We start from the raw sequence: 20,865 nt of genomic DNA on the forward strand, positions 1-20,865 counted from the left end.
CTTCTCCCTCTGCCTGTGTCTTTGCCTCTCTCGCATGAATAAATAAATAAAATATTTTTTAAAAAAAAGAATATCATGTCCCCTTGTGCTGCCTTTGAGGGCCTTTGCTGACGGCCCGATGGTAACACCATGAGACCTTGCCTGACTGCCCCCAACGTCTGTCCCCCCCTGCTCGGAGAGCCAGGATCCCACAGATCTGCAGTATGAATCATAACATGGTTATGTGTCTCATCCCTCTCCCGCCTAGACTATGGCTCCTTAAATGAAAGACTATTTCTCTTCGGCTCCCAGGTCATTGTCTGCCTGAGAATGCATTTGTCCCTGGCGGGAGATGGTTTGAGAGGCAGAGGCTTAGCCTCAGGTGAGGTTAGGGGGAAAACAGGATGCATATTTCCTCTTTACACTCAAAGTGCAAGCTCCCCATGGAAGGGAGAATGTAGCAAATTGCTAAATCACAAAATTTCCTCATTTGCTCACACTTTAGGTGGTATAAAATATAAATTAGGGGCAGCCTGGGTGGCTCAGCGGTTTAGCGCTGCCTTCAGCCCAGGGTGTGATCCTGGAGTCCTGGGATCGAGTTCCGCGTTGGGCTCCCTGCATGGAGCCTGCTTCTCCCTCTGCCTGTGTCTCTTCCTTTCTCCCTCTGTGTGTCTCTCATGAATAAATAAATAAAATCTTAAAAAATAATAATAAGATACAGGGGGTGGGGGTGGGTGGGTGCCTGGGTGGTTCAGTAGGTTGAAGGTCCGACTCTTGATTTTGGCTCAGGTCACAATCTCTGGGTCCTGAGATCAAGTCCCGTATCGGGCTCTGTGCTCAGCCAGGGTCTGCTTGAGATTCTTTCCCTCCCTCTCCCTCTGCCTCTCCTCCCCCTTCACATATGTGCTCACGTGTGCACTCTCTCAAAAAAATATATAAATAAACATTCAGCGGGGGGAATGGGACTAATTGCCTCCATGCAATAAGAGCTAGAATGAAAAAACCAGAAGCAAAATAGTTTTAATTGCACTAATGTACTCACACGTGAGTTCTATCTTCAACATTTATTTTTATGGCAAAAAACAAACTAATACATTCATTTCATATATATTACATTCAGTCAAACTTTTTTGCCCACTAAATGTATGCAATTTTACAAACCAGTGATGGTTTAGAAAAATTAAGTTCTTCTGATTATACATTTTTACGTTATAAATCTTCAGAAAGCACTTCAAATTGCTTTTCAAACTAGAAGATAACCCTAGACAACTCTTGACACTAGCACGTCAGGAAGGTAGACTTCGCAGGGCATTGCTTGGGTTATAGGGCAACTTTCTAAGAAAATGTATTTCATAGAAATTCTCTCCAAATTTTGGCTTTATTAGGTCTGTTAAATCATATTAACTTCGGTTGCAATTTCACTTGGATTTGCTATCTAGATGATAATTTTTTTTTTTTTTTTTTTTTTTATGATAGTTACAGAGAGAGAGAGAGAGGCAGAGACACAGGCAGAGGGAGAAGCAGGCTCCATGCACCAGGAGCCTGATGTGGGATTCGATCCCGGGTCTCCAGGATCGCGCCCTGGGCCAAAGGCAGGCGCCAAACCGCTGCGCCACCCAGGGATCCCTAGATGATAATTTTTAAACTATGCTCTGCTAAATTCACTGTAGGTAGGGTTGGGATTGCTTCAGTCTTTTTTTTTTTTTTTAAGATTTATTTATTTATTTATGAGAGAGAGAGAGAGAGAGAGGCAGAGACACAGGAGGAGGGAGAAGCAGGCTCCATGCAGGGAGCCTGATGTGGGCTCGATCCCGGGACTCCAGGATCACACCCTGGGCCAAAGGCAGGCGCTAAACCGCTGAGCCACCCAGGGATCCCTGCTTCAGTCTTTAACTCAGAATTATAGGGATCCCTGGGTGGCACAGCAGTTTGGCGCCTGCCTTTGGTCCAGGGCGCGATCCTGGAGACCCGGGATTGAATCCCACATCGGGCTCCTGGTGCATGGAGCCTGCTTCTCCCTCTGCCTATGTCTCTGCCTCTCTCTCTCTGTGTGACTATCATAAATAAATAAAAATTTATTAAAAAAAAGAATTATATAACAAGTTTCTGATTTGTTACAGCATAATTCTTCATCTGAGCCAAACTGCATCTTTATACCTCAGAATGTTTCCTCCAATTAAGCATAATGGAATGAAACATTGAAGTGTTTTGATAGGAAAATATTTAACAGTTGCATGATAAAAAAATCTATTTTACGTCATAATGTAAAAAATTACATAAGAATACAGTAAAAAAAAGCAAAATATTCCAAAGGCCCAGTGTCACTCTTTTGAGTAAGATAAGCATTCAAGCTTTCCAAAAGGCTTGCTATACTAACAAATATTTTAATTTTTTACCATTCCTTTGGTGTGGCTTAGAAATTGAGAGGCAGAGACACAGGCAGAGGGAGAAGCAGGCTCCATGCAGAGAGTCTGACGTGGGACTCGATCCCAGGGCCCCAGGATCATGCCCTGGGCTGAAGGCAGCGCTAAACCGCTGAGGCACCCAGGCTGCCCCAAGCTGTTTGCTTTTAATATAGAATTGATGAACTCTAATATGGGAGTTATTTACAGAGAAATTTATTTATTTATTTATTTATTTATTTATTTATTTATTTATTTATTTATTTATTTTTTACAGAGAAATTTATTAACAGAAAAGTTTGAAAAGCATTAAGAATCATCCCTACACGGTTATAACTACCACTTCAATTTCTCTGTCCTTCCGTAAAAACAAACTGTGCAAATAAAACCCATTAGAGCTCTACTGACCTAAAATTCTTACAAATTCTAGTATCTTTTCTGTTTTGTTCTTTTTTTTCCCTTCACCTTTTGTTTAACTTTCAAAGATAACTTGAGTTTTGTATTATTTTTAACCTTGTTTTAAAAAAAATCTGTTCTGGAAATAAGTTGGTCACCTCTGGAGAAGATTTAATTTTTCAGGCTACTTGTTGGTCTGAACCATCAGTATTTGCACTGTTTTTTTGTTTTTTGTTTTTTTAAAGATTTATTTATTTATGATAGACATAGAGAGAGAGAGAGGCAGAGACACAGGAGGAGGGAGAAGCAGGCTCCATCCAGGGAGCCCAACGTGGGACTCAATCCCGGGACTCCAGGATTGGGCCCTGGGCCAAAGGCAGGCGCTAAACCCCTGAGCCACCCAGGGATCCCCTGCACTGGTTTTATTCCAGTAAAACTGCAAAACCATTAGATCCTTTGGGGATATTTAGCTCTAAGATCAAATTACATTTAGAAAAATATCACTATAAAATAAGTAAAAAGATTTGTCTCATTCAGTGGTCCATTAACTGCAAGTGATTTCTAATAAACTTCTAGGGCCGTCTCCTAGCATTTGTGATAGCACATGACCTGGGACATTTGCATTCTTCTGAAAAATGAGTGCGCTTCATCCCTCATTCATTTGTTCGGGTTTTCTCAGCTGATGAATGCGCAAGTTGCAATGGAAAGCCCGTTGTCATTAATTCTGTACTAGTCTCATCAACCTACCCCCCATATTGAAGCCTGACTCACGCTCTGGTTAGCCCAGATAACCTGACCTTCTGAATTTCTTTGGCAGTCATAGACTTGCTCCTATGAGTGAATATTGTGGATTTTTTTCCCCGAGTTTTTCGAGTGTGAATTTAAAATACACATATATGCTTAAAATGTCTAGTGTGCACATTTGACAACTTTAATATACAGTACTGATATTTTTACACAGCTTAAAAACAACCAGCTTAGTTAAAATAGATTACAGTGGCATTGTGTGCTGCTATGGAGTGGAGACACGATGGTATAGATTCCAAACCAAAGGATTTGAGAGATATTAAATCTTTTTATTTATTTATTTATTTTATTTATTTATTTATTTTATTTATTATTTTTTTTATTAAATCTTTTTATACGACACACCATGTCATATAATGGAAACTGAAGAATGATGATCAAAATATTTATACAGCTAATAATTTTCAAAAATTAAGCCATACCGTTAATTCTGCACTTAGAAGTTCAAATACACCTATTCCTTTCTGTCATCCACGTGCACTTATTTATAATATAAAAGCATAATTTATGGGACCCCTGGGTGGCTCAGTGGTTTAGCACCTGCCTTTGGCCCAGGGTATGATTCTGGAGTCCCGGGATTGAGTCCCACATCAGGCTCCCTGCAGGGAACCTGCTTCTCCTTCTGCCTGTGTCTCTGCCTCTCTCTCTCTGTCTCTTGTGAATAAATCTTTTTTTTTTTAAAAAGCATAATTTAAAGTAAGTGGTTACTATCCCTTAACCTATCAACATATCAGACAAAGTCTAGGTTTACTCTAGATTTTTGAAAACTAATTTCTCAGTTATATGGAGTAATTTAAACGTTTTTGGAAACATGATGTGCAGCAAACCCTGTTATGTACACATGACCAATATGCTTTTCGTGCCAACAGTTGCCTTGGAAATGCGGTGCGGCCTCCTCAGCGGGGTGCTGTGGACCTTGGCCTCCCTTCTTGTCCTAGCCTCTGCTTCCCATTTGATGGCACTGACAGTAAAGAAGGATATGTAAGGGAGAGCAGGAAAGGTAGGGCAGTGGGGTGCCAATTCACCGTCCTTCACCTGCTTTCACAGGTGGCACCCCTGGCTCACTTGGTCCCACGTCCCAATCCCCTTACGTTTTGGTAACACAAATGGGATTTGCATTTAGTGGATGGAGAACTCCATCTCAGCAAGGGCTGCTCAAGGCGACCGAGTCTTGCTAAGGCTCTGTCCCCACCACCAGGCAGGCAATCCATTGTCCAGTCTCAGCACCAGGATGCTGCAGGACAAAAGCGGCTCTAAATTACTTGGTTCTAGTCCACCTTTACCCTCGGAGGTCTTACAGCTTGAACTAGCTTTGGGAAGACAAACCAGGAAAGTTACCCATTTGGGATGCTGTTCACAAGGGAAACATGACTATTTTTCTCAGTAATTCCACACACATACACCTGAACTTTTGGAGCATCATCATCTTTATTTGGGAAGCGTCTGTTAACATAGAGAAAACGATGTCACTTGAACCCTCCAAGAACCCCTTTGTTGCCTAAAATCCTGTAGCCACTCATCAATCCCAACACATGCAGACTTGAAACAACTGGACTTTCTGATTTGTCCTTATTTTTCTATAATTGTAGATACTGGCATGGATTCCTTATCTAGAGGAATTTGAAAAACTCGTGTTCTTTTGAGAAATGGTTTTTTCAGGCAAATTCCTACAGTACCTATTCCTCTATTTTTGGAATGTCCCTCTCTCTCTCTCTCTCCCTCTCTCCCCCCCACCTCACCTCAATAAAGAGCCCCCCGCCAGGGGATCCCTGAGTGGCTCAGCGGTTTAGCTCCTGCCTTTGGCCCAGGGTGCGATCCTGGAGTCCTGGGATCGAGCCCCACGTCGGGCTCCCGGCAGCATGGAGCCTGCTTCTCCCTCCTCCTGTGTCTCTGCCTCTCTTTCTCTATCATGAATAAATAAATCTTAAAAAAAAAAAAAAAAAAGCCCCCTCTAATTGATTTTTTTCTAATAAACTTTAAGCTGGAAAAAGATAGTTTTGGCTTGTTCTAGATGAAATCTTGATGGGAAACAAGTTCCCTAAATTTATATCCTAAAGAATTCCTTCAAAAAGTCTGGTTTGGGGGCATCTGACTGGCTCAGTCAGAGGAGCATGTAACTCTTGATCTCAGGAGTCATGAGTCCGAGCCCTATGTTGGGGGGCAGAGATTGCTTAAAATGAATAAATAAATTAAAACTTTAAAAAAGTGATTTAAAAACGATTTACAATAAACAGTAACCTTTGTTTCCATTTGTTCATGAAAATCTCAAACCCGTTCTAAGGGGCAGCTGATGTCCAGCTGTATACTTTAAGACACGTTTTATATTGTATCTATAATATATACAATGTTTTCTTAATGTTGTGAATATTAACGTAATCAACTCACCTGAAGGAGCTATTTGTTTCTGCTAACAGAAGCTTCACAAAAAGTTGGTCCTACACCCTGACACCCTCCTCTGTGTTCCTGCCCAGACCTTGCTCTTTCTGGAAGCTTCTGGAAGCACAGGTCCATCCACCTTCTGTTTCAATTCTGCCAAAGGGTTTTAAAGGCTAAATACTGGAGTTTTCAGAATACTTCATAGTGGGTGTTCCAGAGGAAAGTAGTTAATCATCACTGAAATTTACATTCCAAATGAACACTTTCTGTGCTTAAAACTCTCAGCTAGAATATTTCATCAAAAGACCCCACCAATGAGGAAGACTGATGCCAGAGATGCCAAAATCAACCCGCTGGAAAACACTGGTTTATAACCTACTTTTTGTGAAAATGTACATTAGGTCATTTTGCTCTGAAATTTAGAATCTCGAGGAACTAAAAGACACTGACATTGTGTAAGTTTGGCAGACGACATCAGATGTGGTAAACCGACGGAGCCTCAGTGTTGTACAGTTTGCTCCTGAAAATCACATTACTTCAAAGTCCAGTAATGCCGATTTTTATTCAGAAATACTTTCATATCATACTAACTGAAAAAAAGTTTAAATATTCAAAAGGGATAAGAAATTACATGAGTCTTAGAAGCTAGTCAAACATGCGACATTTTAAGAGTGACCTTTAAAACAGTGTAATTTAGCCCTCAGAAGTAATTTACTTATAATTATTACAACCGAACACAAATATACCATATATTACTCTTTAGGTCTTTGTTTTACATTACAGTATGTTCTTATCAATGGGACACTTGAAAATGTTTAAACCTGCAGAAAAGCATTTTTAAAAAAACATACCACAGGAGAAAAAGAAGCAACATTCCTGTCCTTTACATGATGTGTGGAGATGGGAAACACGACCATAAAACTCTTATTCCATTCTTTTGGGAGCCCTCTCTCAGTATTTGCACTTGGGTCTACTGTTGCTTACACAGGACGTCTTAAAACAATTTCAGGTTTAAAATGAACATTTTGTCCCTAAGTGAGCAATGTGCCCACTTCCACTACTCACTGTCATTAGTATCTTCTGAGTTCTCAGGGGGTTGGTTTCGGGGCACCCCGGAGATACGCAGACCCTGTAGGCAGCAAGCCCTGCCTCACAGCTGAAACACACACTCAGTGGTTACCGCAGTGGGTTAAACTGCTATAGGAGCGAACGTGGGACTCAGAACCATCCCTAGGATATTGAAATGAGGGGAAGAGCCCTGGAAGCTCCGCATTTCAGAGAAGCAGCCTCAGAAGGAAAAACAAGATGGCGCCTCAGCGTTACTGGACCGTTAGTCCCTCCGTGAGGGCCTCTTAGCAAGGCCTTTCTAGCCGGCACCGAAGGCAACACCCCCCCGCCCCCAACTCAGCTGGGTTCTGCCATTGGGATGCGACAGGGCTGGGGGGGCCGGGGGAGGAACCCAGAAGCTGACACTGACCTCCGGGGTGAAGGTAGGGGCTTCGAGCACTAAAACCCCAGCATCTCTCAAAAAGCACAGCAATCTCTGGTGGCCTCACAAGTTGGGGCTGAAGTTTTGGGAAATGAGGTGAAACTATTACCAACTCTTCCCTTCTTTCAATCAGAAGAAAATAAAGCCTCTTCAAGGCTCCTTTTAACGAGACTATAAACCTGACTTAATTTAAAAAGGACAGTTTAGGTACAAGAACTCCAAGGAAAGAGTGAGTCGCAGACAGTGACGGCCCTTGAACTCCGGGGGGGGGACCTACCAGGTGGGGGCTCAGCCACCACCCCAGCCTCTCGGAGTGTGGTTAATACTGTACTTCTGTCACAGGCATCGCACGCTGGCCCTCGCGCATTTCCGCTACACTTCCTCTTGCCCTGACATCCGACATACGCTTGCTTACTCCTTATCTCTTCCAGAGCACTTCTTCTGAACAAAATTCGCTGTTACTGTTTCATCTATCAAGCAATACATACATCAAAACTCAGATTTGTCTTTAACAACAAAGTGCTTAAAACCACCTATGCAATTGGTTTTCACTTCATTTTCAACCAATAAAATCAAACTCGCTTAGGTTTACAAATAATACTGAAAAAAGGAGTGAATCTGATTATTGTCTTACATTTTCGACAATGTGCCTTCGTTCCCAACTTTCTCTTACAGTAAATGATTTATTTCAGTACCTTAATGAGTTGAACTCTTGTTTGGAAAATATAGAAGGTACAAATATAGAGTATTTCAGGATAAAAAATTTTCTTAATATAAAAATGCCTTCTGTTTCAAAATAACACTTTTAGATTCTTCTTGTAGTTTTAGGTTTGGTAGCTAAACTGTTAAGGTTTTATTTAAAAAATAACAAGAGATAGTAACGGTTTTAAATACAAACTTCTAGAGGAACCAATCACACCTGTGGACCATCCCCGCAGAAAAGTTCAGTTTCTCAACAAGAAAACCCCAAATACTTTAGTTATAAAATAAAATTCCATTAACAAAGATAGAAATCTATGCGCCTCACTGATTGCCAGAGTTGCCCGGCACAGCTTCAGTACCACAGAGAATTGTCTAGAAAACAACCTCCACAAAGTGTGCAAGTGCTGCAAGTCGGACAGATGGGAGTGGGGCTGGGCCCTCGGGACCAAGTCCTTCTCCTCAGCATCTTTCCCAGGCTCAGACGCCCGGCCTGGCCCCCTCCACACGCTGCCTTCATGGGGCCGTCCTTCAGGCCCAGGCAGCGCGCTGCCTCTCGGGTATCGGTGAGGAAGGACGAGTTAGGCAAGCACTTGTTTTCAGCTGTAAACGCTTCACAAGATTGGGTCCCCATAACAAGCTGTGGGAGTTCAGATGAGCCTGGAGCTTTTCAGGAACTGAATGAGGACTCGGTACACGAATGTGTACTGGCAGAGGGTCTGCACCATCATCATCCTCTGTTGCCTCAGCATGTCAAGCACCCTTGGGATGTCCAGCACCTGGAGGGAGAGACAGCGATGAGGGGGGTGCTGACCCCCACGGAGAGGGGAGGAGTACGGGCAGTAATCTGGTCAAGAAATGGACACTTTCTCCCTCAGCGTCTTCTAGAAGAAGCCTCCGGGGAACTTGTTTAGAAAAAACTGGTAGGCCTCTAGGTCCTTTGTGCCCCAGCCCTGGGCCCGCCCACTCCTCCGCCCTGACGAAAGGACATAGCTACCTCATTGTGTTCCAGACAGGCGATCATGACCTCTGACAAGATGACGACGCCAGTCCTTCCCACACCAGCACTGCAATGGACCAGCAACGGAGGGTTGGGGCTTCTTGGCTCACTGGTACTATTCGTATGGCGTCGAACAGACTGGATCTCTTCAAGGTATGCTGTGAAGTATCAATGAAACAGGAAAATACACAGGCATTAAGGCCCATCAAATTGACAGTTTCCAGATTACCATCACTGATGGGGAGGACTCCAGATAGAGAGCGTAGGGTGCCAATTAACCACCTCCCACCCCTCACTGACAGTGTGACTGTGGGCGAGTCACTGCCTCTGCCCCGACTTCCAACTGCCCCTCTACAAAATGAAATGGAGGAGACAGTCTCTAGGAGTCAGTTCCAGCACTCTCCTCTAAACACTTAACGCCCTTATTTTAAAGCAAGCCCGAAGCTTCTGTGAGATAACATAAAGGAAATATCTCTAAAGCCTAAGTCTTCCTCCATGTGGATGCTTTAAGCAGAGATTGTGCTGGGAACGAAGATACTTACATAAAAATCCCTTGAGGTCCTCTGGACAGCCATGCTCAGGCCAGTCTGTGTACTGGAGATGCCACACTGTCCTCTCCTGCCCCGTGAGCAGGTGCTTCATCTTCAGGCCTGTGGTGGCGTAGCAGCCAGAGTCCGTGCGGAACCGGGTTGTGATCTTAAACCTCCCATAGGTGACGGTGTTGTGACGGGAACCAAGTCGTGGCCAATACCTGAAGCTCTTCTCCCTTCCACCCTCCTGTTAAAGGCAGGCACGGTCAGGACGCAGCACTGCATCCAGCCACGGGGGCCCCATCACGCAGTGTGTCTGCAGCACAGAACTGCAACCCCACTCTGCCTTCTTCCTTCAAGGCCAGGACTCCCCGTGACCAACATTAACTGCTCCTCTCAGGCTGACCAAATCAAGGAAGAGAGATGAGTCCTTACCTCCTCTGCAGTCACCATTGCTATAATGGCCACTCCCTGTTCCCACACCATCTGCCAAAAATCCTGACAGGTATTCTGTAACGGTCCCTGCGTGGCAATATAATCCCACTCAATTCCACTGACAGAGACCTGAAATTAGAAAAGATTTTTTAAAGAAATTAATATGTGGGGCGCCCAGGTAGCTCAGTTAATTAAGCAGCCGACCCTAGATTTCAGCTCAGGTCATAATCTTAGGGTCGTATGATTGAGCCCCATGCTGGGCACGCAGCTCAGTGGGGAGTCTGCGTAGGATTCTCAACCTCTTTCTCTCTAAATAAATAAATCTTTAAAAATTAATCAATGTGTATTTATGTAGATATGCATACATGTATGCACATTCATTTATGGTGGTACTAAAAAATGAGTTATTCAGAATAAAGATTTCTCTTATTCTTTTTCCTTGTTAATACAATTCCTATTACTACCGGATTATAAATGTATGGACTCTAAATTCACATATCTACATGACCTGGGGCAATTTGCTTAACCTCTCTCTCTATTCACATGTGTAAGATAAAAATGTCCTGTACCTCATAGGGTGGTTGGCAGGACTAAATTAGTCAGTGTATAAGGTGCTTGCACATCAATAGGTTTTCCATACACAGTTGTTAGTGCTGCTGTTACGGTTCTTCTTAGAAAAACAGTATCACCATAACAGTATCCTAAATTTCAAACACAGTTTCCCTTCATGAAGTACTAAACACAGTAGGCAAAGTAGTAACAATCCAGCCAAAACCGAGGTTAAATGCCAGATTTCTGGGGCAGAAAAAAATACTCCTACTGAAAGTGGTCTCCCCTCTGAACTTCTAAGTCAAGGTCACCCTCCAGAATGACACTAAGCTTCCACCTGAGGCTGCATCCCCTTGAGGACAGTCTAAGGGAACAGAGCCATTGCTGGATCTACGGCCAGGAGATTGGGTTAAAGCCCACCGCCCCCCCCCCCCCCCCCCCCGCCCCATGTTGGTGACCACAGTGCCTGGGTTATTCTGCCCATACTTTCATTCAGGGCCACCGGCTGGAATCTCACTGAGAGGGGCTCCCTCGGTGCTACCAGCACCACAGTGAGTAACAGGGTGTGGGTGGGGGTCTGGGGCCACCCCAGGGGAGGTGTCAGCGCTTTATTCAGAGGAAAGCACAGGGAGCCCCATGCTGACAGGTAACAGATCTAGGAGCTCTGAGGCTTGGCCATCTTCCATGCTCTTCAGCTGACCTCGGTAGCTTCTGCAATACCCACACAGGACAACTTGATTCAGTTCTCACCCATCCAGTCACAAGAGGCTGGATGAGTTATTCCACAGAAATGCTTGGTTTTTAAATAAATTATACCCAAATTATTTTTTTTTTAAGATTTTATTTACTCATGAGAGACACAGAGAGAGGCAGAGACACAGGCAGAAGGAGCCCGATGCGGGACTCGATCCCAGGACCCCAGGATCATGACATGATCAACAACTGAGCCCCCGCCAGGTGCCCCTATACCCATATTAAAAAGCACATGCAGATTCCCAAAGACCATGAAGGGTACTGGCATCCACAGGCAGACTGCCAGGTCTCTGAAAGCGAGTGTGAAACTGCGCTCATCAGATACCACTTGCAAATGAAATAAGATGTGGGCAAGAAGATAGATACCTGACCATGGATACTTCCTCATTCACTCCCAACAAGGAAGCTTCTCCTTCTCAAAATAAAAGGACTGTATCTCCAAGCAGCACATGCAAAATGTACAATGATGCAGAAGAGAGAGCCCCTGGTTTCCCTCACCTACCAGGTGGGAATCATCACTTTTTCCCATTTTAATGGGTGTAACATGACCCCAGTTCAATGGCATCACACTGCCCCTCGGGAAAAAGCGGCACCGCTTCCACAAAGAACAAAAACGATATTGAAACATGATCCCAGGACAGCCAGGATGGCTCAGTGGTTTAGCGCTGCCTTCAGCTCAGGGTGTGATCCTGGAGACCCAGGATCGAGTCCCACGTCAGGCTCCCGGCATGGAGCCTGCTTCTCCCTCTGCCTGTGTCTCTGCCTCTCTCTCTGTGTCTCATGAATCAATAAATAAAATCTTTAAAAAAACAAAACAAAACAAAACATGATCACAGGAAGGCTACCTGGGTGGCTCAGTTTAGCGGCTGCCTTCGGCTCAGGTCACAATCCCAGAGTCCCGATCCAGCCTCAAGTCAGGCTCCCTGCTCAGCCAGTAGCCTGCTTCTCCCTCTACCCTCACCCCCACTCATGTTTAAATAAGTAAGTAAATAAATAAATGAATGAATAAATAAAATCTTAAAAAAAAAAAAATTAGTGATGACAAGAATGATGCAAAGAGAACAGACGACACGCGGAAAAGGTTTGGTGACCACCATTAAAAACACCCAGACAGGGCTCCTGGGAGGCTAAGTACATTAAGCCTCAGACTCTTGGTTCTGACTCAGGTCATGATCTCAGAGTTGTGAAGCTGATCCCCAAGTCGAGGCTCTGTGCTGAGCATGGAGCCTGCTCAAGATCCTCTCTCTCAAAAAAAAAAAAAAAAAAAAAATATTAAAAAAAAAGAAAAAAAAGAAAAAAAGAAAAGATCCTCTCTCTGCTCTTCTCTGCTCACACACGTTTGTGTGTGCTCTCTCTCACGTGTGCTCTATAAATATAAATATATACTTATATATATTATTAACATATTATATATTGTAATATGTTAATAATATATTAATAATTAATATATCATTATATATACAAATAATTTCAAAACAAAAACCAAAATACCCAGACATCTTTGCCACATAAGAATCAATGCAGGTATGTGATCACGAAAAACTAGCCATTCTGCCACTCTGGAGATAATCGATGGGCCAGAAAGAAATCTCTAGATTTAGAAGAACGAAGTCCTAAGGTCCTCAGGTCAGGCCAAAGAGTGCTCCCTGACTCCTGGCAGCAGTGTGGGGGGCACAGGGCTTAGCACGTGGGAGGGCGAATGCGGCTTTGGCTCTATTGGTAAAACACCTCCCACCCGGCCAGGTGTATGGATTTCCCAGCTTAATAACATAATTTGTCCCAATGGTTCCAACTAGCCTGTTTTTAGAACATAGACGTGGATACAGTTCTCATCATTCCTGTAGCTGAACTCACAACTTCACAGCCTGTTGTAGCCCTGCTCGCTCCTCTCACCTTAATATGTGACGCGTTGATGTAGCCCGTATTGTTTTCTTTAGTTGGGACCAGCTCCACTCTGGCGTCATCGTAGGGAAGGACATCTTGGAATCGATTTCTTTCTGCATTTTCAGGGAGTCGTGCTGTTGAGCACTCCCCATCAACCAGCCGTTTTTTAAGAATTTTTTCATATTCTGTGAATACCATTCCCTGTTCTAACCGCTGTTCCAGAATTTTACACTGTAAAACAGAATGTATGGGATGATCAGTATTGTCCTATATCCATGCTGCATTCTCTCTTTTTTTTTTTTTAAGGTTTTATTTATTTATTCATGAGAGACAGAGAGAGAGAGAGAGAGAGATAGGCAGAGACACAGGCAGAGGGAGAAGCAGGCTCCATGCAGGGAGCCCGACGTGGGACTCGATCCCAGGTCTCCAGGATCATGCCCTGGGCTGAAGGCAGGTGCTAAACCGCTGAGCCACCCAGGCGGTCCCGTCCACACTGCATTCTGATGGCATATCTGAAACCTTGTCTTCCCACTTTAAGTCTAGCATTATCTAGTAGTGAAAACTCTAGGTGAAACCACAGCTAAATTTTTAATAAGCTGTAACGCTAAGAGTTAAAATAACAAATGAAAGCACCTTGTTGGTGAGAAGCAGAATGCAGAGTTCTATTTAAAAGTGAAAACTGGTCTAAAATAATTGGTTGGATTAATTTTCTCTAAATCTATGGTCAATTTTGTGACTCCTAGGAGAGAGAGAAAATTCTCCTGGAGAACGGTAAGTCCTAGCGTACGTAGGAGAATCAATTCCAACCTCTATGAACAAAGGCTTCTGTTTGTTTTCTGATCTATGATATACAGAAACTGAAAAAAAGAGTTAATACTGAAATTATCTCCAGGATCCAGTTGTAAGCAAATTAATTTTTACTTAGCATTATTTCATGCCTAATTTTGATATAATATAACCTCATAGCAAATATATCTTGGTTACCAAGAAAGTCGTGAAAAATTCGGGAACTATTTACTCCTGAGATGAATTTTCAGTACAACGAAAGCAGTCAATCAGTGTTCTCTTTCCTGTGTGTACTCATGTGTACTTGTAGAATTCCTCTAAACTGAAAAGCTATCAAAAAATCAAGACTGCTGCAGAAGGCTGGAAGAAGGTAAAGAACATTCAGAAACCAACAAACAGAACCGACATTTACTCTAAAATTATCTAACATATTAGATTTGTCCCAACTTTGAGGTCCAAATTATAAAATGCCTTAACACTCATTTACGATGATTAGATTAGCAAAGTGACTAAAATCTCAAGAAGGCACTTGGCCTTTATGGATCGTTCCAGAGAAAGCATACCAGTATATCCATATGTCTCGTACATACCCTCTCGTCATTGGTGGCTCTGGCGGGCACTTCCTTTCCTTCATCTGGCAGAGGCAGTCGAGAGAGGGAGAGTCCATTTAGGGCAGCCAACTTGAGAGGACCAATTTTTTTAGCATCTACCCGGCTCTTCTTCATTCCCTATAAAAATATTTATATATGTATATATGAAATATACACGAATACAACCCCCTTGAAAGGCAATTTCAGGGTACTGAGGACTTGAAACAAAGGGAAGGAGTGTTCTCCTTCACCCACAGGCACGGGAGAGATTACGCTCCACACGCACATTTGTTTAGCAAACATTGGGAAGAAGACATTCCTTTCAAGGCCAAAGCCCTGATAAGTCTTGCAGATAGAAGATTTTGAAATACAATTCAAGTCTCTGTTGTAACGAAAGGTGCGGCTCCAGGCAGGCAGCATTCCTCCATAGAACTCCCAAATTTCAACACGTGACACGCGCACAAAAATCAGTGACAATCCACAAAAAATGGGTTTTACACGAAGTTACGTGACTGCAATAGGCTTTTGTGATATTTTAAAAATATATAACCTAGTTCTTTTAAGTCATTCTGAAAAGATGAAGTGTTTTCTGTGGTTGCTCTCTGTTCTGACGGGTGGGACCTGTGTCGGATTGGTGACACCTCTCAGAACGGGCACATTTTTAATTAGGAAAATCAAAGAGGACTGAAATCTCCATGGTGACGCCAGGAAGATGGGCTACAGGACAGGGCATCTGTCTCCTGGAGATGCGCATCTCCTAACGTGACTATAGGTAATGATCTTCCTCTCTTCGGCAGATGAGCCCAAGAAGGCGCAGTCTCCTCAGACATGCCACACCTCCTCGGGGGGCCACGGCAACTGCCACAGTGCTGTGACAGGGTGTTCTCACGTCTCACAAAGGAAATGAGCTTTACACCCCAGCTCTACCAGTCCGGGCAGGGGAGGTGGAGAGGTTGTTGCACGGGCTAAACTGTCACGATTCTGACTTGGGCAGAAAACCCCGGTTTGCTGCTGTTTAACAACTGGTGGGGGGCTCTGGGGGGGAGGGTCCTGACTGGCCCCGTTGGCCAGTTTCCCCGGTGCCAATACTCAAGCTGCCAAGGGAACATCAAGGGGCTCGCCAGATTCCTGACAATTCAAGCCAGCTCTAGCCAGCCAGGACAAGGTGGCTCCAGCTGCCCCCCCGCCTGAGAATGAGGTCAGGAGGGCCGCCCTACCATGCCGGCTGGAAGGCCAAGGTCTAAAGCCAGTGGGTGAAGAAAGGCACACACAGTCAAAAGCAGCACCGCCCTGGAGCATGGTGGACCCAAAGGGTTCAGGGCGCTGCCCCGCTGTGATTTCTGTGAGAACCACCACCCGGGACCCAGCGAGCACAGGAGCAAAATCTGTACCAGGCTGTGGGAGCACTCCCACCAGCCCACTCTTTTTCAGATAGCAATCAGGTTCCGGGGGGTGGAGACGGGTGGAGAACTCTAAAGTGTTTCTGCTTGTCTGCAACTTGGTTCACTGTTTTTAATACTAAACTCCCATAACCTTAATTCACATGTGAGTATGGAAACTAAGTCCGTCTGTAGTAACAGTGAAGGTCGTAAGAGTGAAGGTCACGGCAACCCCACGGGACTATGAGGAGGCCCAGGGGCTTAGCGAGGTGGGGGGTAGAGCTCTTCAGTACTTGGGAAGTCAGTAGGAGACAACCTCACGTACAAGCTAACTTCGACCTCACTTCGCCCACAACTCTCTGGGGTCAGCTTCCCTCACAAATAAGAAAACGTGACAAATAAGTAAAGGAGTCAGAGAGGCGGAACAGCTTGCCCAAGGTCACAGAGCCACCTCTTTATAAATGGCAACCAGTGTCAAAACAATAAAAACCTTTCTTTAGAGTCATCTATGATGGAACAATCTGCAAAGCGTTTTTCATGCCTAACCTTAGGTGGGACTTAACACAGCAGGCAGGGCAGAGGTGACAGTCCCCTGCTACAGAGGGAGAGAAGGTTCTGATGCTGCTGGGTCCAGCCCACGGGACAGAGAACTAATAAATGGGAGGGTGTAGCCTCAGACCCAAGCTCTTCCACTCTTAGGTCCTATACCTTTCCCCAGAGCCACAGCTGCCATACATGTTCTTCAAGCAAGGAGAATACGTTATGCTGAAGAAGGGAGCAAGAACATAATCCAATCACAAAATTGTACTAATACTGTGGCTCTTAAAAGTCAACGAGGGAGGAAACCTGTCTTTTTTTTAAAGATTTTTATTTATTTATTCATGAGAGATACACACACAGAGAGAGAGAGAGAGGCAGAGACATAGGTAGAGGGAGAAGCAGGCTCCATGCAGGGAGTCTGATGTGGGACTCAATCCCAGGACTCCAGGATCACACCCTCGACCGAAGCCAGGAGCTAAACCGCTAAGCCACCAGGGATCCCTGAAACCTGTCCTTTTAGAGAACCAAACTCATCAAAAGCCTCAGATTTGGGGGATCTTGCTACATCCCCTTCAAAAGGTACAGGGACCATATGTGTGAATAGTGGACTATACTCAAAACAAATGTCATTTGGGAAAAATATTTTGGTCATGCATAAAAATGATGGATGGTTAAGCGTCTGACTCTTGATTTCAGCTCAGGTCATGACCTTAGGGGGGTGAGATGGAGCCCCACATCAAGCTCCATATGTTGGGCAGAGAGCCAGCTTAAGATTCTCTCTCTCCCTCTCCCCCTGCCCCCAACTCACACACTTTCTCTAAACACACACACACACACACACACACACACACACAAAAACAAAAGATGGACAGTTCTTGATGTGACTAGGGAAACTACTATTAACTATGAAAAGGACCCTGTCCAGCTGGCTCAGGGACTGAGGTAGAATTACCTTTCAGAGACACACCCACACCCTGTCCCCACCCCGAGTAGTTGATCAGGATCCATACTTTCCACTCCACCCGACCTGAGACACACTGGTCTTTACTGTTCAGGTAGGGAAGAATATAATCCCAAGAAAAATTTAAAATAAGCTTAAAAAGTTCAAGCCCCAAATTCATCAAAAGCAAACATGGCTTTTGTTTTTTAAATCCTCAGCACTATTTTAAGGGGTCTCAGTCTACCTCTACACACTGCAAAATTTGTGAGTTTTCTTCCAGTTTATGAAGATACTATGCTTGTGATGGGTCCTCAAGCCTGAGTATGCAGACTATCAGGTGGGGGAGGAGTCCTCCCTGCCAGGGCGCTGCGGGAACTGGATCGGCTAATTAAGCGTGTTAGCTTGGTTAGAGTGCGGAGCTACCCGCACGGAGGCGCGGGCAGCAAGGAACCAGAGGCCTGAGCAACACAGCAAGATGACTTGGAGGAGCCGCACTTAAATGACAAAGGCACACATGCCTGGCCAATGCCTGTGACTCAAAACATTTGGGTGGAAAGAGAGAAAACAGCAAGGCTGAGATAAGCAATAGCTACTTCATAAAACATTATATACAATATACCTCAGTGAAGAACAGTGTAAAATATGATAGAGTAGGGTGCAGAGATAAACACGGGTTTAAAATTCCAGTTCAGTCACCCACTAGCTGTGTGACCTTGGAAAAGCTACATTAACATCTCAGAGTCTGTTTTCTCTTCCCAAGAAACAATAGGCCTGTTGTAAGCTGGACATGTCTCAGAACATGGTAAAAATGCCCCAGGAATGGCAGCTAGAGGTGATGTTATGCTTTTATATTTTGCCCCAAATAAATAGGAAGTCGTAACTCTTGGTTACTTTTACCATGAGAATCAAAGAGCTGCATTTTCTCCAAGGAATCTTTTTTCTAAAGACACTTGGGAGTTCTCAGGTGTTTGGTCCGGACAAAGTGCCACTTTCCCAGCTCCAGATCACTGTGAGGCCCTCAGAGATCATGGCCAGGTGAATTCAAGCTGCACCCACACACTCGGACACCAGCAACACCTGCGTTGGGGGGTGCTTCTCAGACATGCAGCCCCGCCCTGCTGCATCACCCCACGGGGTTTCTCACAGGTCACTAACAGAGCAGGCTTGCGTCTTATCTTCCTTTTCCTTAACATGGCAGCGCCAGGCCCTTCCCTCCTGCCCTCCACTTCCATCCCAAGCTTCACTTTCACTAATGATCTCCAGCAAAACTACTAGAATGCTAACGGATCCCCTTATTTCCATAGACGATCAGACTCAGTGTTCCAAATACGACAGAAATTGTGTGGGTGTGAGGCCTGGGGGATGAGGAGAGCTCGCAGAGTGCAGCCCGCAGGGGCACAGGCGCACACTCGGCGCGCTCGGCTCACCTGCTTCACCTGGCTCACCTGGCTCACCCGGCGCACCTGGCGCCCTCAGCGCCACTGGCTTACCCCTAGCGGCGGAAGGCCTTCCACGACGTTCTTCTTTCCGGAGAGGAGATCCGACACCGGCCGCTGCTTCAGGGAGTCCCTCCTGGCTCGGTAGCGCCCCGACGTGGTGAGGTCGGACTCGGACATGGAGGGCGTGAGCAGCCCCTCTCTGCGGGGTCGGTGGGCCTCCCTGAGCAGAGGCACGGGCTCGCGGCCTGGCAGGGCACCCTGGCCCAGGGCAGCAGGGGTGGGGCCGCCGGGGCCGCGGGAGGGGCCGGGGGGAGGCGGTGGGGGTGGCTCCGGGGAGTGGCGGCCTCGGGGCGCGCGGGCCTGTGGAAGAGGCACCGCCAGTGAGGCCACGTCCTCCTCCAGGTCCTCCTCGTCCTCGCTGCTGTGGATCAGCATGGTGGCGTCAGACAGAGACTTCTTGTGGCCGTAGGCCAGGCCTCCCCGCTCGTCCGCCTGGTCCCGCTCGGCCCTTTCGGGGAAGCCGCCGGGCTGGGAGCCTGCCGAGACGGGCCGCGGCGGCGGGTCGGCGGCCGAGGCGGACAGGGTGCGCTCCTTGAGCCGCAGGCCCTCGAGGCTGTGCGCCAGCCCTGCCACCTCGATGCTGTTCCTCTTGTGCAGGTGCGCGCGCCGGGCGGCCGTGAGCGGCTCGCTGACCTCCTGCAGGGAGTGCGCCACCGGCAGGCTGGCCTCCTGGAAGGTCTGCACCGAGTGGTGCACGCGCCTGGTGATGAGGTCGGGGTTGCTGCTGCTTATGTACAGGTGGCGGGACAGGTCCGGGGTGCTGTTGGCCGGCCGCGGGGGCGGGTAGGGCGGCGGCGGGCGGTACACCTGCGTCCGCATGATGTTGGGCGCAGGGTAGTCCTGAGCCTGCAGCTGCACGTTGGTCAGCTCGGGCACACTGACAGCACCCACCACCGGGCGTCGCTCGGCGGGGTGCGGGTAGGGAGACGGGCTGTGGAAACTGTAGTTGAGGCTGAACGGGTAGTGGGCCGACTGCGGGGAGGCGAGGTGGGCGTGCTCCCGAATCTCTGGCTGGCTGTAGACCAGCGCATCGGGCCTGCTGTAGGCATACGAGTTGCCGATGTTGAGGTTTCGCAGCGAGTGGCTCTGCCTCTCGGCGTGCACCATTCCCCTGTTGAGCTGCTTCATCACCGTCTCGTAATCCGGGGTCGGGCGGTAGGACGGGGGGACCAGCGCGCTGTGCCGGTGCGAGGGCACGTAGTCGGGCCTCATGACGTCACTCCCGGTGATGCTTGGGTTGGAGGACACTGGGGAGGGCTGCAGGTAGGGCTGCGGGTTGTTGAGGGAGTTGGTACTGTGGGCACTGTATACACTGCCGTTTCGGATCCGGCCACTGAGGTCAATCTGGGCTCGATCCAGACTTGTCAGAGAGTGACAATAGTATCCATTCTGGTTGGTCGCAAAGAGGTTGTCTAGGAAACAAACACATTTAAGAGGTATTTTTAAATGTGATTTTAAGATATATGAATCGGACCCATGACTCTGGGCAAACACTGAGATAGGCCCTGAAAGCTGATGACATTTTCAGTGTTGCTTACAAAACTCCATGCAGAAATAACCTGGCTTTGCCCAGACTCTCTGAACGACTGTGGGCGTCTCATTTCCTGGAGTCCCGGCATCCTTATCTACAGAATGGTGATGGCTCGCCTACTCTGAGGGTGGTATTTCAGGATTTGGCCCCCAGTAAAGATGAACCCAATCTGTCCAATATTAAGAGTACAAATGATTATAAAATACTTTTTCTGAAAACCAAAAACATTTGTTTTGCTACAAATCAAACAGACTTTCTGGATCTCTGGGTGGGCTGGAGGCAGAGGTAACTGTTCAACAAG

The 20,865-nt window shown here is 46.2% G+C and overlaps 1 protein-coding gene across 2 annotated transcripts in view; it reads right to left on the reverse strand.

Annotated features, from left to right (window-relative positions):
- Positions 1–6,503: 6,503 nt before the first annotated feature.
- PTPN21 (protein tyrosine phosphatase non-receptor type 21) overlaps positions 6,504–20,865 on the reverse strand; it is a 79,508-nt gene continuing 65,146 nt past the window's right edge. For both annotated transcript variants that reach the window (XM_072839620.1, XM_072839621.1), the window contains 7 exons: positions 19,025–20,445; positions 14,676–14,813; positions 13,309–13,530; positions 10,114–10,242; positions 9,691–9,925; positions 9,146–9,306; positions 6,504–8,927 (listed from right to left, as the gene is read on the reverse strand). In XM_072839620.1, the coding sequence (XP_072695721.1) occupies positions 8,799–8,927; positions 9,146–9,306; positions 9,691–9,925; positions 10,114–10,242; positions 13,309–13,530; positions 14,676–14,813; positions 19,025–20,445 (2,435 nt within the window). In that variant the 3' untranslated portion in view covers positions 6,504–8,798. The remainder of the gene's footprint in view (positions 8,928–9,145; positions 9,307–9,690; positions 9,926–10,113; positions 10,243–13,308; positions 13,531–14,675; positions 14,814–19,024; positions 20,446–20,865) is intronic.

This window comes from Canis lupus, chromosome 9 (genome assembly GCF_048164855.1).
Source record: "Canis lupus baileyi chromosome 9, mCanLup2.hap1, whole genome shotgun sequence".
Taxonomy (NCBI): Eukaryota; Metazoa; Chordata; class Mammalia; order Carnivora; family Canidae; genus Canis; species Canis lupus.